We start from the raw sequence: 16,114 nt of genomic DNA, 5'->3' as shown, positions 1-16,114 counted from the left end.
TCATTTTACTGAATGGCGTCTCCCAACGTACCCTTGTCAACATGCGGTTGGGTCACATGGTAAACCTGTTCCTGCTCACTTCCTGGACTAAACTGTCATGCCCTGTGGTCATGTGACCTGACAGGTTTGACCACCGGCCCTGCCGTCGTTTTTGGTTGCTTTGCGTAGGCTTGCCGGTAAATCTCCCTAGCAACAGCGCAGCCATTGAAAATGTCAAGATTTCCGTTGGGTTTTGGGGCCCCAACAGGAAGCGATTGTGAAAAGTTGTGTTGTAATGACATCAAGATTCAAAAAAGAAGAAAAGTCATGCGACGCTTCCATCATGTGACGCGTCGCCTGGCAGGTGGAAGTGACAGCCTGTCACCCGCAGCTTCTCCTTTTCATGACATTCGGCCTTTTTGTGCGTTTTGTGGCTGATTGAGCCAAGAAAGCGCTCATCTCGGAAATAAATGCTCCATTTGTTTCAGATTGTAATCAATGCAGCTTCGAGAACGATTGGCCATCGTCGTGGCAACCCAACCTTGGTATTGGGTTGTTGTGTTAGCATTAGCGGCCGTAGTTGCTGTGTTAGTATTTGACATTCGCTTGATTGATCACATAATGTTTGTTTTTCAAGACGTAGTAATCGGCACGTGTTAGCTTAGCATCTTAGACCCTCCACCATCTCATGTGTCTCCACCGTCTCCACAGCGTTAGCTTCCTTCCTCTCTTGTGTGCTGGTTGCGCACTCGAGGTACCAAAAGAGATCATGTGATGTTTTCAGCCATGTGGCTGTCGAATGAAAATCACAAGATTCCCTTTTGGCGCTGACCTTTTGACTCATCGCCCGTTGTTCGCGTCGCAGTCTGCTCCGTTTACGTTCGCTAGCAAACATCGACTGGTCGCCACAAATAGCCGCCAGCCTGCGACGTCTTTTTGGTCGCCCGCCTCGCGAGGGGATTGGCAAGGAAATTAGTTTGCAAAAGTGTCTATGTTTTTATTTCTATCCACAGAGATAAATTTGTTCTTTTAGGAAGGACAAGTCAAGGCTGCCGTTTTGATGGTACTTCAGACGGGAGTCGTGACAATAGTCCAACTATATAGACCTTGATGAGGTTAAAATGTGAATGAAAATTTACTGAGAAACGGGTTGGTTTTTTTTGTTTTTTTTTTAGATGTTGGGAAGTTTTTCTGTGGAAAAATGTCATTTTTGGGGGGGAGTGAAATTTTACGAATGTAACAAATAAGTTGTATGTAGTTCTGAACGATTCTAAAGTAGTAATTTAATAGGTGAAAAAAAAAAGTGACAAGGCAAAAATAGACATTTTAAGAGCCAAAATGGAGATTTATGGAGAGGGGGTGAAGTGTAAAAGAAGTTAGTCATCATAAAAACAAAACGGTCTGCATACGTAGCGCGTTGCAAAAAAATAACAGAGTTGAACAAAACAAAGCGCAATCCTGGTGAAAGTTAGCGTTAGCCTCTGAAGTGGCCCGTGTGTGTGCGCGTACATGCCGATGTTGGTCTGAGTAAACCGGTTTGGCCGTCTGTCCCTGCGCGCTGTAGAAACCTTGCGAAGGGCCATGATTAGCATACTGTATGGCTGATGAATGCTCGCATTGTGGCTCTTTTGTCGACTCATAGAATGCCAACGTGATGGGGGGAGGGGGGGAGCGTAGTCTGTGTTCCCATGACAAGCGTCAGCGCCGCCTTTTGTGCTCGCTCGTTGAGTCCACGCCAGTCCCGATGAGCCCGTCTCAAGAGGGAGCGGGGCCAAAATGCCGACGCTAACCATGGATGTTAACTCCGGGTGTGCTATGCTAAAGCTAACCGTACAGTCTTCCCCTACGCACGTTTCATGAAACTTATGAACAGTCGCCGGGATGGAACAAATGTTCAGTGATATAGGGCTCCTTCATTCCGCTGCGTCGCCGACAAGTGATGTCATCGGACGGCGCCTCTGTATAAGTTGCCGTCGTGACTTCCCGCCAGTTATGGCCCCTTTTTTGTGACACCCCTGGATGACGGTAAAACATTCGCTTTGAGGCCGCCGCTACGATGCGCCCCCCCCCCCCCCCCCCCCCGCAAAGTGCGAAATGTGTCGTCTGCCTGTGGAAAAGCAGTTCCCCCGAGTACCCCACGCACACACACACACACACACACACCCCTAATGGCTATTTTTAGACGTCCGGAACTTTTTTGCCGCTGCCGCATCCGGACTGTCACTGTGGTGTGACTTGTCAAGGCTTGAGGCAGCCTGGAGTGGGTCACGTTTGCAGACCGCCCGCTTGCTCGGCCGCTCCAAGACGACTGACAATTTCTTGAATTGGAATAGACTCTTAGAGGGGTGTGACATCATCTTTTCCTGATTTAAAACAACAACAACAACAACAACAAACGAGCCTGACTTTGGACATTTTTCATGCATGAGAAGCCTTTCGATGAGGCTGCTCATTCATTGCCGGCCATTTTCAATTGCGACCCTTCTTGACACCACCATGTGAAAAAGACGTACCTGGGATTGAATACGTTTGAAGTCAATTCAGGAGGTAAATCCTTTGACTGGAGCATGACAGATCCCCCCCGCCCCATTTTTTTTTTTTTTTTTTGTGTCAAAATCAACACCTCACTCCTTGTTACAATTCAAACGCTTGAGCTATACTCTCACCGCAAACGTTTGTACTTTTGCAGTTTGTGCCGGGCCACTTCTGGGTCGCAGATTAGCCCCTATCATGACAAATCTCTCGCAGATTTGCAAAATGCGACTTTTCAAACGACGACAGGCGCTATTTAGTGGCAAGCGGCTGCCGGCCAAATGCCCCCCCCGGCCCCCCGAGGTTGGAAATCCATTCCTTTTTTTTCTTCCTCCCCCATTTTTTTTTCATGTGCGTGTGGCCTCGTTGGCCAACCGTCCCGATTGGCCGCTGGGTATTTGTCAGTTGCTTGTTGGACAAACGGCTGACGTTATCTCATCAAATAACCAAGATGAGGGCTTCTAGACATGACGCGCCATCAATCCGTTCTTTGTTTCTGTCCTTGGCGTCAACGTGCAGCAGCAGCAGCAGCCTCTGCGCTGCCCGGGTCAGCGTTGACGTCACCGTCGCCGGTTCAATTGGAGTCTCGTCCAGCGAGTCGAGGGCTCCGCCGGGGTTCCGAGGGGGACCCTCCTTTTGTGTAAAACGTTGGTATGCGTGAGGTGCCCCCCCTCCCCCCCGGTTTCCTTCCAGCCACCACGCGCTTGGAGCGGCGATTTTTAGTGAGAACCTGATCCCGCAGCAGGTGGCCTCGGACGAACTCGAAGCGAGGAGTCGCCGGGGTCTTTTCTTGAGACCGGCAGAGTGATGCTATCCGCTTGGATTTCATTCTGAGACGATGCTTGGTTTTTTTTTTTTTTTTTTCGATACCAAAGCTTTAAAAAAAAGCGGACACGGCTCAAGCTTCTCTCTCTAAACATCCTCCAGGACTCTGGATTCACGGCAGTCAAATGGACCCTAATGGACATTTTACACGGCCGTCTGAGCTGAAAACTATTTGTTTACATCGCGAGTTGGGCTCAAACCAAAGAGCGTTCGCCGCCGGTATGTGGGAGCGGAGCTCAACTTGAGTTACCGTGACTGCTCACTGACTTTTTGGTCACTACGAAGGCTGCACAGAATATCGGCGCCATGAGGTTCATCCTGCCTACTTATCGGTTGGATTAGGATGCTTATTTTTCCGCGTGAAAAAAAAAAGTACCTCTTTCATTAGATAATAAAAAAAAAAAACTATCAATTGCTGCGGTCAACATCCGCGTCGCTTGTTTTTCCCGATATCGTGCGGCATTCATCACTACAATAAAAAAATGGACCTTTTTATGACTAAACGCCAATACCTCGACGAGGGATTGCCACCATTTCCTCACTTCAAAGCTTCAATTGTCACAATTAAAATCGACAGTTAATACCTACCATTTCTACAATCCAAACTACGATTAAGGTGTAAAATCTTTCGACCATTCCACGCAGCAAATTTTACAATTAAAATCGCTCACGTGAGACAGCATCGCCCCCTCGAGGGCTATTGAGACACCTGCGAATGCTTCAGAACATCATTTTGATGACCCGCCGTCCGATATTTGCTGACAAGCAATGAACACGTGTCCCGATATTGACTCTCCTGATCATTTGCATACTCAAGTCGAGTTGGAGTCGAGCTGCTGCTTTACGTCGCGAGTAAACGAGCCCCCTTTGGTAACAAACCGCTTCTCGCGTTGGCCTGAAGCATCTGGATTCCATCCGCCCCTTCCCTCCAGTTGGATCTTTACGACACCTTTGATGACTCACGGGTTACTCTCGCTCGTAAAAACGCCACGTGACGCCTTCGCCTCGCGCTGTTTATCGGCGGTTTTGCGTGTTTTGTCGTTCGGTTGGCCGACGCGGAGAGGCCGCGCAGCGGCAACTCCCGCCGTTGTGACAGCGAGCGTCGCTCGAACCCCCATCAACCCCGTCCGTCTTCCCTCGAGCTGACCCGAGCTCACTTGTTGCACAACAAACGCGCCGTTGTTGACTCCTTTGCAATCTCGATGAACTCGTCCTAATTTGAACCGCCGGCATAGTTAGCCTACTGCCTAGCAAGGTTGGAAGTGACCCAATTAGAAGCGGTAGCTTCTGATAAGCAGCGCATACTGTAAGCGGGGGCTGTATATATGCCCGTATGTCAAAAAACGTTGTGTGTGTGTGTTTTCAGGAGGCTTCTCTGTGGTTTTCCTGGCCCGTACGCACAGCGGCATCCGCTGCGCCCTCAAGCGCATGTACGTCAACAACGTGCCCGACCTCAACGTCCACAAGCGGGAGATTACCATCATGGTGAGAGCCGCGCGGCGCTACGCGCGCAGTTTCGGCTCCGTTCAAAGTCTTAAGTGTGATGATGAAAAAATAAAAAAAAAATAGCCAAAGGATGATGTCATCTCCCCGTTCAAAGAACCGCACAAAGATTTCCACTGAATTTCACATTTGATTTGGCTGGCTAGGTTGCGGAGAAATGTCGTCACGGGTCAGGAATCATAATAATTATAATGCGTCAGACTTCGTTTGCGCTTTTCTGGACATGGAAAACCAAACGCGTTCTTCGTATGAACTATGAAGTAAGTGCGGCGCAGCCCCATGGTTAGAGTTTTTTGCGTCTGCTGCATGCGCCTTGTGCACTGATCTGCTGCACCGGTGGCTTAAACATTTTGGATTTAGTTTCTAGGCGCGCAGGTGAAATTAGCAATAATCCTTTTGATGGTGACTGAGATGACTTCTCGCAAGACGGGCAGCCGTTTTGTGCAAAAGAAGTGCTCCCGAAAACTTTTCTTGTCATTCATGCGCCGCGCAGAAGGAGCTGTCGGGCCACAAAAACATTGTGGGCTACCTGGACTCTGCCGTCAACACCGTATCAGACAGCGTGTGGGAGGTCCTCATCCTCATGGAGTACTGCAAAGGTACTTCCCGTTCACAAAACGGCGCCTCGGTGTGAACTGCGACAGCTCAACTGGGTTGTTGCCGTTGCGTTTTAGCGGGCCAGGTGGTGAAGCAGATGAACCAGCGTCTGAACGTGGGCTTCAGCGAGGCCGAGGTACTGCACATCTTCTGCGACACGTGCGAGGCGGTGGCGCGGCTGCACCAGTGCAAGACGCCCGTCATCCACCGGGACCTCAAGGTAAGACGCCGTCTTGAAAAATATCGCTCGCCATCGCCGCACGTGAATGAGCCGTGATGTCATTTGCTCCTCATCCGTCCATTTTCTGACGAATGTACAGCATCCACGCTATTAGCGTTGAGCTGAGCAACACGCCTCGGCTCAGCCGGCACGCTTATTTATTTATTGATTTATTTTTTTATTTAGTAATTAACTAGTTAATTAATTAATTAGTTGGTTAATTACTTTATTAATCAGTTACCTTGGCTCCGCCGACTACGGCGCCTGACAACATTCCACGGAGGTCCCGCCGGTCGTGCGGCATCTCGTTCGTGATGTTGAAAGTGCAGCCAATAGTCGCTGGAACCCGTCCGTCCGTTTGGTCTGTAATTCAGTGTCGGTGTATGAGGAAGCATTTATTTCATAGGTACATGAGAAAGGTGTTTCTTCATAAGTGTGCGACGCACGCAGAGACCAATTGGGGCTCAGCGACGATTTGAAGAATGGACACGAGTTGAGCGTTTACAAACCGTCGGGAAAAAGTTTCTATTTTCCGCCACCAGAAACGAACGGTTACAGTTAGACTAGATGCTGCTGTTTTGGTTAGCAACCGAGTGTGACTGACTCCCCCAGCCAGACGCCGAAATGTCAATAAAAACAGCAGAGTGCAGCTTGTGCGTTGTCCCCGACCAAACATGAATTGAATAAAAAAAATGTGCTTTGTCAGCACGAGAGCTTTCCGGATTCTTCCAGCACATCCGCTTCATCTTGCACCTCTGCTCCCCCTTTCCGCTTCCTTTGTCACGCTCTTATTTCCTTCCTCCGCTGCAGAAACCCCCAGCCAGCCTCCCACATGCTCCTCGTTCTGCTCTCACAAATGTTCCTTGGTGACTAAGTGGCCTAACTTTGAAGCCTTCAGTTGACCTCGGTTTTCAAGTGTAGTTTTGAAAATGGCTTGACCCACCAAAAAATTCTCAAGGAGCCACGTCCCAAAAGATGCAACACGTGTCCATTTTAGGGCTGTTTCCCGAGGAACTTTGCATACCAACGCCTCCTACTGATGATGATTTGTCACCTGTTTTTTTTTTTTTATGTTTGTTTTGTTACCACCCCTCCAACCCTTGAATATAACTGAGCGAGCGCACCATTAGCTACACCCTTGTCATCTTCTCGCTCTCTATAAATACTTGTGATGAATCAACACTGGTTCTCCTTGGCAGGTGGAGAACATCTTGCTGAATGACCAGGGCAGCTACGTGCTGTGCGACTTTGGCAGCGCCACCCACAAAGTTCTGCAGCCGCACAAAGATGGCGTGACCGCTGTGGAGGACGAGATAAAAAAGTGAGCTCAATAAATCTTAAAGCCGCGGCAGGCAGGGTGATATTTATCTGACACGTTCTGTTTCGCCTCCCGTTGAAAAATTACTTCAAAGATGTCATTGAAGTCTGTCACAAACACTTCTGAATTAAGAGTAGGGTTTGGGTTTTTTTGGGGGGGGGGGGGGTGCAAATTATGTAGAAGAATGGCAAGCCCATTTCTGTCCAATCATTAATAAGTTGCTTTGTCCATTAAAATGTCTTGGTGTCACTCAGCGCCTCCTCCTTTTAACCGCCACAGGTACACGACACTGTCGTACCGGGCGCCGGAGATGATTAACTTGTACGCGGGGAAAGCCATCACCACTAAGGCTGATATATGGGTAAGTTTGTGTGTGGCGGTGGTGTTGCAAGGCAGGTTTGTCCCGCATGCGCGCCTCTTGCCGTTACTCTGCCCCGACAGGTTCCTCCTCTTCCTCCTTGCGGCCTCGCCCAACTCTTATTTACCTTTGCTTCCCCCCCGCCTCCCCTCTTTAAAAAAAAATTAAATAAATAAAAATTGCGGAGAATCTCTGGCAACAACATTGTCAGGCCTCCATTTTGAGATCACGAGTCCCAGGTGAGGACTCGGATTTGAAGGTGAGAGCAGAGTTTGGACCGCAGCCAGCGTCACGAGCGCGGCTTCAACTTCGTCTGTTACCGCGATAATGCAGCGCCACCTTGACTTAGCGGTTGAATTTGTTCCGTCACCAAGCTCGCGGTTCCATTTACTCCCCATGTCCAATCAGTTTTGCCGATCGTAGTTAAATAAAATGCCTTTAAGTTGTTCTTCCATCTCAAAAACATTACAGTTTTTAAATTACATTGTATTCAGGAAAAGCAGCAGCGTATTTATTTATTCTAGATAAAACGAAAGGGGGTGTGGCCAAACAAGTGATGTCAGGAGCTCGAGTCGGGTGTTTGTCCATTGTAAGTGTCTGGGCGTGAATTGTTTGTTTTTCTCACTTTCTACCAAGTTCGCCGAATCATTTGAACATTTTCGGAATGTTTCGCCAGCACATTTTTTTCTGATATTGTGGCAGGATGTTAAATCACCAGAAGGTATGCTATGAGGCCAACCATATCAATGGAAAATATCAACGTTCACAATATTTTGTTGTTTTTATCAAAAATGTGGACCTAAGCGTGAACCCGTTTTTCTCGTCATGCCCTGGAAAATGGCCAGCGACCAGTCCGGAGTTTATACTGCCCTCTCACTCAAAGTTAGCTGGTGTAGGGGGCAACTCAAATAATTAATTGAGCACGTCAACAAACTTCACAATGTGAAACGAAAACTGTTGGGCAACAAACCCCAGCACCTCCGTGCTTCCTGTTAGCCGCCAGCACACTGCCTTCCTGTTCTATGTTTGGAGCGTGTCTCTACGCACACGCCTGATTATTAGCTACAAGATGAGTGCTCTAAGGCAGAAGTCCTAAAGGCAGCTGACTCATTCCAAAGTGGTTTATCTCCTCAACTGCGGTGTCGGCACATTTCATTGCATCATTCATAAGCAAGCCTGCATCTGTTTGTTTGGACGGCCACGTTGCTCGGGGCGGAATACTCACCGCCTGAGTCCGTAACTCGGTAACAAACAGCCCTAGTGGCTTCAGTTGTGTCTCAATTTGAAATTTCGGCCCTCGAAGCCACTTACTTGCCTTTAGCAACACGGAATTTGTTCAGCGTGTTTGTCATGAAGAGACCCTCAAAAAAGTCTCTGGAAGCCACGCCAGAAAAAAAAATGCAGAAACTCTGCCGTTTGGGGGGGTTCTTCAACGACACTTGTTTTTGAAAAATCAGCCCCCCAAAGCCGGTTTCATCTAGCAACCTGAAATTTGACAAGCGCATTTGTGATGAGTAGACCCACAAAAACCATCTCATGAAGCCATGCCGGAAAAGAAGGAGGTCTGCTTTTTATAGTTTGAAGCAGCCATTTTAGCATCATTTCTTGGCATCCGTCAAAGACGGCCCTCGAGAGTTTTTAAACTTTCAGCCCCCGATGACGCCATTTGGTAAGCATGTCAATCAAGAGTAAACGCACAAGAAAGCCTCAAGAAACCGCAACCGAAAGGACAAAATGCCTGGCATTTTTGTCTGAAAGCTGCCGTTTAGGGTCACTTTGACATTTTGTAAGCATCCCTCAACGACAAAATCCTCCGAAAGAGTTTTTGGAAACTTCAGCTACTGATGTTAGTTTCACCTGGTAAAATGCGATGTGGTGTGTCCCGCAAAAACATCTCAAGGGGCCATCCCTGAAAAGACAGGACGGCCTGCCGTTTTTGTTTGAAGGGAACCTTTTTGGATTATTTGTGATTATTTTTAGGCATTTAAGGCATTAACCATTTCATGATGTGACATGAAATTGAGTCAGCGTGTCAATCAAAAACGAAAAACTGAAGCAGGTATTTTAGGGACGGTGTCAAGTTCCAGGTGTCCGGCCCAAGTGTCCCTCATCTTTTTTTTGTGTGTGTTTGTGTCCGTTCTGTGTCAGAGGCAGCAGCGTTCGTAACCGCCAAACGTTTGTTCCCGCAGGCCCTGGGATGCTTGTTGTACAAGCTGTGTTTCTTCTCTCTTCCATTCGGCGAGAGTCAAGTTGCCATATGCGACGGAACCTTTATCGTTCCCGACAACTCCAAGTTCTCCCTCAAGTTGCACTGCTTAATCCGTGAGTCCGTTTATATTCGCTCGCAAACGTTTGGCCATTGACTGAATGTGGGCTGACGTGGTTTTTCATGAGCTAATCTGCACACTCAGCCTTCTTTTTTTGTGTGTGTGTGTGCGCGCGCGCGAGTGTTCTAGCACAGAGCCATCTGTACACAAGTTGAGCCTGTTTAAACCAGTCAGGACTACTGTCTGCCTGCCTGCCTGCTGGTTTTCCGCTCTTCTCCCTTGCCCTTATTGTAGCGGAGCAATGGCTCCAGCAAGTGGCCAAAAGGAGAAGCGCATCCCACAGTTCTTGACCGGTCATGCTTCCCCTACAGGATATATGCTCGAACCAGACCAGGAGAAGAGACCCGACATATACCAAGTGTCCTACTTTGCCTTTAAATTTGCAGGAAGGGACTGTCCTGTGCCAAATATCTTTGTAAGTACAGCGCAGACTTTTTATTTTCTTGACAATGACTGCATAGTGACGGAATGATTGTCTTGACAGAATTCTCCCATCCCCACGTCCTTACCGGAGCCTCTCACGGCCAGCGAAGTGGCCGCCAAGAAGAGTATGACAAAAGCAAGGTACTGCTACTTTTTGGGGGCAAAAGTATCGAATAAAAATATATATACAAACATAAGAAAAATGTTTTTAAGCGACAGATAGATAAATATTAGACAAAATATACTTCGAAATATATAAAAATGTTTGATGAATATTGGGGGTTAAAAAACCTCCAAAATCAGAAATACTCAACTAGTAAAACAAAATATTACCCCGTAGTTAAAAATAACACATTTTAGTTGCAAATTTGGAAATATATACTCCTCAAAATATTCAAAAACACATTTTAACTATGAATATATTTTGAAAAAAAAAACACCATTGTAATGGGAAAAAATATTTGATACAAATAAATGAAAAGACATCTCAATAACATGCTAATTAATTTGGAGGAAATCCAGAAAAATATGAGATGGAAAAATACACAAAATAAAACCAGTGTTCATACTTGCATGAAAAAAACCTTAAAAATATATCCCATTGTGAAATGCGACCGGTCTTAAAAAGTCTCACTTCGAGCTTCCTTAAACCTGTCGACAGCCTGATTACGTCATTTCAAATCGCATCTTACCGATGATGTTCTTTCCGTATTCAGAATACGAGACTCGGTGGGCCCGACAGAGACCTCCATCGCCCCCCGACAGAGGCCCAAGGCGGCCAACAGTAACGTCCTGCCGCTGGCCACCGTCACGCCCGTCAAGATGAGCGCGGGGCCTTCTGCGCCTGTCAGCAACGGTCAGAAAGGTGCGGCAAAAACAAGCAAAAGATTGCAAGAAGAGAAGGCACACTCGTTATGTTGTTTCCATTCTTAAAAAGAAATGTTGAAGGCAGTAAATATGTGTAAAATACAGACATATTTTTGAAAAATGGATTTAGGAAATATTTGAAAAAAACAAATCCATAAGATCTAGCCCAAAAAAATAGAACATCAAATGGTATGAAGTATAAAAATAAAAATACGAGTGAAAATTGTGCGAAATACTGCGGGGCAAGGAAACTATCCATCCATGTATCCTTACATCTGACAAATTCGTTAAAGAAAAACATTGAGAAACTAGAAAGTAATAAAACTAGCAAAAGTGGTAAATGAAAAAAAAAACCCAAATAGATTAAGTACTATTTGGGAAAACACAAAAAATGAGACAATTCAAAAATATTATATTACAAAAAAATACATTCTAATAAAAATAGTACTTTAGGTAGTTGATATTGGGTATTAAATGACAATACTGGTGCAAACAATATTCACATTGAATTGAGAAAAATTGAACAAAAACACTACAAGAGAAGTAGAAAACTATGCAATGGGGGGGGGGGGGGGGGGTTAAAGAATCAATATTTTGGGCTTTTAAGAAAAATAAGAGAAGTATTAAGAGTCAATACTACTCCATACATAAATTTTAAAAAATAGCCCTAATACAGGATATCGAATAAAAAAACAATAGTCGACAAAAATATAAGTTTATATTGAAATACAAGGCATAAAAATTAGCAAAACATTAGAAAACAAACAAGACTGTCAGGCAAAAAAACAAAAAAGAAAGAAACCAACCAATGTTCAAGAATATATGGTTTAAGGACTGCCACCGAGTAATTTGTGTTGCCAGCTCCCACTCCCGGTCCAGGACAGCCATGCGTACAGCCGCAGCCTGGCAGTCAGCAGCACCGAGTGCTACAGCAGCTGCAGCCGGGTGACCTGCGCCTTCAGCAGCTCCACCAACAACAACAAGCTCTACAGCAGCAACACATTAACGCGCAGCAACTTCAATACCTCCAGGTAACGCTCAACGTGGGGTCATGGAGACCAAGTCTGCGTCATTTCAATTTATTTACTGTTTGCATTTTTGAATTAAGTACCAACAGGCTGTGCAGCAGCAGCAGCAACAGGCTTTACTGCAGCAACAGCAGCAAATGATGATGCAGCAGCATCAGCCCATGTATCATCAGCAGAGAGGCGCTCACGCCGCTCAGGCCCAGTACGCCGCCATGGTGAGTTTCCTCCCGGATAAACACACAGCAGCCAGTTTCACGCCTAGCTTATGAGAAATTGCCGCATCAGACACGTGACTGTAACATGTATTCGCCTTTTGGTTTCGACACGTGACCCAGCGACCCACAATCATTTTATGACGCCTGGCAAATAACCCGGACAAAAAATACAACAGTTTGCAAGGGGCAAAATGAGGATAATATGAGGTAAAACGAGTTGAAGTAGATAAGGAAAAAAAATATGGATCGAAACACTGACACAAAATAGCACCCCATAAAGAGGACATAAATATGAGGCGGAAAAAAATATACAAGAACATTGAACAAAAATGTCACTGGTACCTAACGTATGATCAAATAAGGAAAAATTCCATCCATCCATTTTCCGAACCGCTTGATCCTCACCAATTGCTAGTCAAAAAATACCATGGTAATGGGACATAATGTAAAATCCGAAATTAAATGGGGGGGGGGGGGGGTATTACAAAAAATACCTATTAAGGGGGGGAGTTACAAAAATATCAGGAAATCTGACACATTTTTACAAAAAAAACACACAAAAAATATACATAACATTAAACAAATTACAAAATATAGCTTGAACAATATACAAAACATTACCCCAAATATTCTTTAAAAAAAAGTCACTAACACAATGAGGAAAAATAATCAATGTTAAACGAAAGACTGATGAAATATACAAAATTATTTTTTCAAAAAGAAGAAGAAAATGAATACTAGTCCATGACAAATGAATAAAATATCATAAATATTATCAAATTAATGAAAAGTATCTGTCAAAAATAATGAGATACCAGGAAAAGATGTAGGTAGTTTTTCAGTGTAAAATAAAACAATTTGGGGGGCGAGCGTCGAAGCATATTTGGAAAAATACAAGAAACCAACAATTACTGTGATCAAAATATAAGATTTTATTGAGGTCAGAAAGATATCCAACAAGAGTGTAGGACACAACCAAATTGCAAAGAGACACGCGACGTCGTCTTCGTCCTCCCACACTCGCAGCGCAAACAGTCGACTGCACGGCGCCAGCAGACGCTCCAACTTAACTGCAGACTGGCGGCAATTTTTAGCCGCCGGCGTCCGCCATCTGTTTGGGGCGGACGGCAATCTGCTGCGACCAGGCGGCGAAGGGATTGAACAGAGGCTGAAAAGCCAGGGTGGCTTTCCCTTCCTCCCTCCGTGTGCTGCCAAGTTTGCGCAAGACGCAGCCTTTAACCCCCAAAACACCAGCTACGTGACTTTCTTTTGCGTCCGCGCCACGTGTAAATATTGGGGTCAAATAGGACGATTGTAGTCAAAATAATACTCAGGGAAACATGACAATATAATTCAGAAAAGTAGAAAAGAAATTAACACAAATCTTTGGGGGGGGGGGAAACAAAGGAAAAAAGAAAAATGAATACAAGAAGAATACACATTAAAAGATCAACACTAAAATATCGTGGCAAATGTTTCAATGTTTGAGATAAAATAGAAAAGTGTAAAACACAAAAATACCCCCAAAATACGTATTGGACAAAAAGTGGCCTACTATTAGAATAACAAAATACAATGGGGAAAAAAAAATGGGAACAAATCCAAAAAAAAAAAAAAAAAAGAAGAAGAGAAAGAAAATGGTGAAGCTGATTTTCTTTGACTTTGGCCCCCCTCGCCACTTCCCTCCCCTGCACCCCCAGCTTCCCAAATCCAGAACTGCTCTCTAACAGCATCCCGCCATCTTGTCGCTCATCGCCATGTGCCACCAAATCATTGCCACCGCCCCCTTTTCTTCCCCCGCCCTACTCTTTCTTTCTTTCTCTTTGACATCCCACCGCCCCCAGCTGCAGCAGTACCAACAGGCTTTCGTTCAACAACATCAACATCATCATCATCTCCCCACCTACATATCCTCGCCGCTGGACTTCCAGGCGCATCCGGGCTCCTACAACGCCACCACGCCCGCCGCCGGGACGCCTTCGCCTGCGGATTCGTCCTACTCCAATCCCAGGTAATGCCGTCACAAAATAGGAATTATTGTCACCGGAAAAGAAATGTCCAAATCTTAGCTACGACAGCCCAAAGCAAAGTGCCGACAAAAATATTATCAGCATGCTCCAGCAATATTAGAAAATATAAAATATTAGAAACATGAAAGGCATTCCAAGAAAAGTATACAAATATCAAATGGAAAATATACAAATTTTAGAAAATTAAAATAGTCAAAAAATTAAAATTTTCCGATCCCAATATTAAGTTAAGAGGTACGTTTTACATTAGTTATTATAAATAAAGTGAAGAGGTATGTATTACTAAAATACATTATTAGAAACATGTTGCATCATCTGGAACTAAGTACACCAAATCCAGAAAGATATTACATTAAACACATTAGACAAGCACCTATATTGCTACAAGAAAAATGTCCGGGAAAATTTACAAACATTAGAAAAATATATAATACCATTTTGACAAAAACAATATAAAATATTAGCGGGTTTAAAAACAACAAAAGTTGACTCGTGTTAATCTACTTAAGGCAGATAACCATGAAAATAATATGACAGACTTGAAAATATTAATCACGTCCAAAATTCAAAGTCAGTCAGTGATTTTGGTTGCCCACCCCCGCGCAGAACGCCCATGCTGGTCTCAGACGGCGCCAGCCCTCCCTCCCAGAGCGCCAGCCACCCTCCCGACATGTCGCGCTGGAACCCGTTCGGCGAGGACAACTTCTCCAAGCTGACCGAGGAGGAGCTGATCAACCGCGAGTTTGACCTGCTCCGAGCAAGCAAGTGACGCTTTTCTTCGCTTAGCCTCTCACAAAAGAAGTCAACGAGAGATAGGACACAAAAAGCAAAGAAAATGGCATTATCTAGCACATTGGGCTCACCAAAGCGTTGCTTTTGACAGCCCCCGATTGTATAACGAATGTGTTGAGTAAAAGTCCTTTTCCATCAACCCTGACTATGGATGGAATGATGAAGAATGACTTCTCAGTAACAGCAAGCGTACCGATGAGAAAATGCACCGCAGCTGTAGTCTGGTACCAACGTTTTCCTGTCCCCGTGGTTCAACGCAGACAAACCTGTGGAGAGAACGGCCAGCGCGGAGGCCGACCGACCCCCGCCCGCCTCCGGCAAGCCCCTCCCGACCGAGGACCTGTTTGGCTCGGTGCCGTTTGTGGCCAACGCAGGCAAGTCTTAAGGAGTTTCAGCCGCAAGGACCCCCTCACACCCCTAACCCCCCCCCCCCCCCCCCCCCCCCCCCCCTCTGAGCCAGACCGACCACCTCTCCTACCGTCCGCGGCTGAGTCTTTGCTTTTAGATCAACTGTGCTCGTCTTCCCGCTAAGTTGACTCACTTGCGCCTCCTCTGGTGGCTGTCGAAAAAGCACTTCCTGGACACAATTTCTTCAACTCCTTTGAATATTATTTTCACAATTTTGACGGTGACTGCTTTGATTGTAATTAACCTTATAGGTCAACAGAGGCGATCTTGGTATAAAAAAAAAATCCACCAAAGAATGTAGCCGGGACCATTCGAGCAAAGGACATTCGGTTCGCCTGGCCATCGTCAATCAATCATTCGCGCATTTTGAAAACCGTGATCGGTCGCGGGTTTCATCGGACCTAAACTTTGGAATCTGAATCCATTCCGCTCAAGGTTTGTTGTCGCTAATTGTTATCTATGAAGTGAAATATTGCTTTCAAATGTGAATTGTTCTGTACAAGCACACGTTAGTTAGTCAGTTCATCAGTTGCAAATGGCCACGGTCAAAATTCGCAGATGCGTGCGTTTTCTTGAGCGCAAACAAAACGTAGTACAATTTTTTTAACCGCTTGAGAACAATGTTGACAGTTTGCATCTTAAGCCGTTCGATATCCCGGGCGAAGAGTCACAGCAAGCCGCTCGCTAACATT

General features: G+C 45.6%; 1 protein-coding gene across 3 annotated transcripts in view; it reads left to right on the top strand.

Annotated features, from left to right (window-relative positions):
- The window catches only part of bmp2k (BMP2 inducible kinase), a 29,030-nt gene that overhangs the window by 1,802 nt on the left and 11,114 nt on the right, over nucleotides 1–16,114 (top strand). For all 3 annotated transcript variants that reach the window (XR_015101045.1, XR_015101044.1, XM_086112517.1), the window contains exons 2-15: nucleotides 4,703–4,821; nucleotides 5,333–5,438; nucleotides 5,514–5,656; nucleotides 6,856–6,977; nucleotides 7,254–7,335; nucleotides 9,522–9,654; nucleotides 9,971–10,074; nucleotides 10,144–10,223; nucleotides 10,799–10,947; nucleotides 11,811–11,980; nucleotides 12,058–12,192; nucleotides 14,037–14,203; nucleotides 14,829–14,983; nucleotides 15,275–15,388. Coding sequence is in view for 1 of the 3 variants with exons in the window: in XM_086112517.1 (XP_085968643.1) it covers nucleotides 4,703–4,821; nucleotides 5,333–5,438; nucleotides 5,514–5,656; nucleotides 6,856–6,977; nucleotides 7,254–7,335; nucleotides 9,522–9,654; nucleotides 9,971–10,074; nucleotides 10,144–10,223; nucleotides 10,799–10,947; nucleotides 11,811–11,980; nucleotides 12,058–12,192; nucleotides 14,037–14,203; nucleotides 14,829–14,983; nucleotides 15,275–15,388 (1,779 nt within the window). In the remaining 2 variants the exon portion in view is untranslated. The remainder of the gene's footprint in view (nucleotides 1–4,702; nucleotides 4,822–5,332; nucleotides 5,439–5,513; nucleotides 5,657–6,855; nucleotides 6,978–7,253; nucleotides 7,336–9,521; nucleotides 9,655–9,970; nucleotides 10,075–10,143; nucleotides 10,224–10,798; nucleotides 10,948–11,810; nucleotides 11,981–12,057; nucleotides 12,193–14,036; nucleotides 14,204–14,828; nucleotides 14,984–15,274; nucleotides 15,389–16,114) is intronic.

Source organism: Hippocampus guttulatus, chromosome 5 (genome assembly GCF_054856545.1).
Source record: "Hippocampus guttulatus isolate MCC_2025c chromosome 5, RoL_Hgut_1.0, whole genome shotgun sequence".
Taxonomy (NCBI): Eukaryota; Metazoa; Chordata; class Actinopteri; order Syngnathiformes; family Syngnathidae; genus Hippocampus; species Hippocampus guttulatus.
Note: the sequence above shows the minus strand (reverse complement) of the source record. Positions and strands in the feature narration are given on the sequence as shown.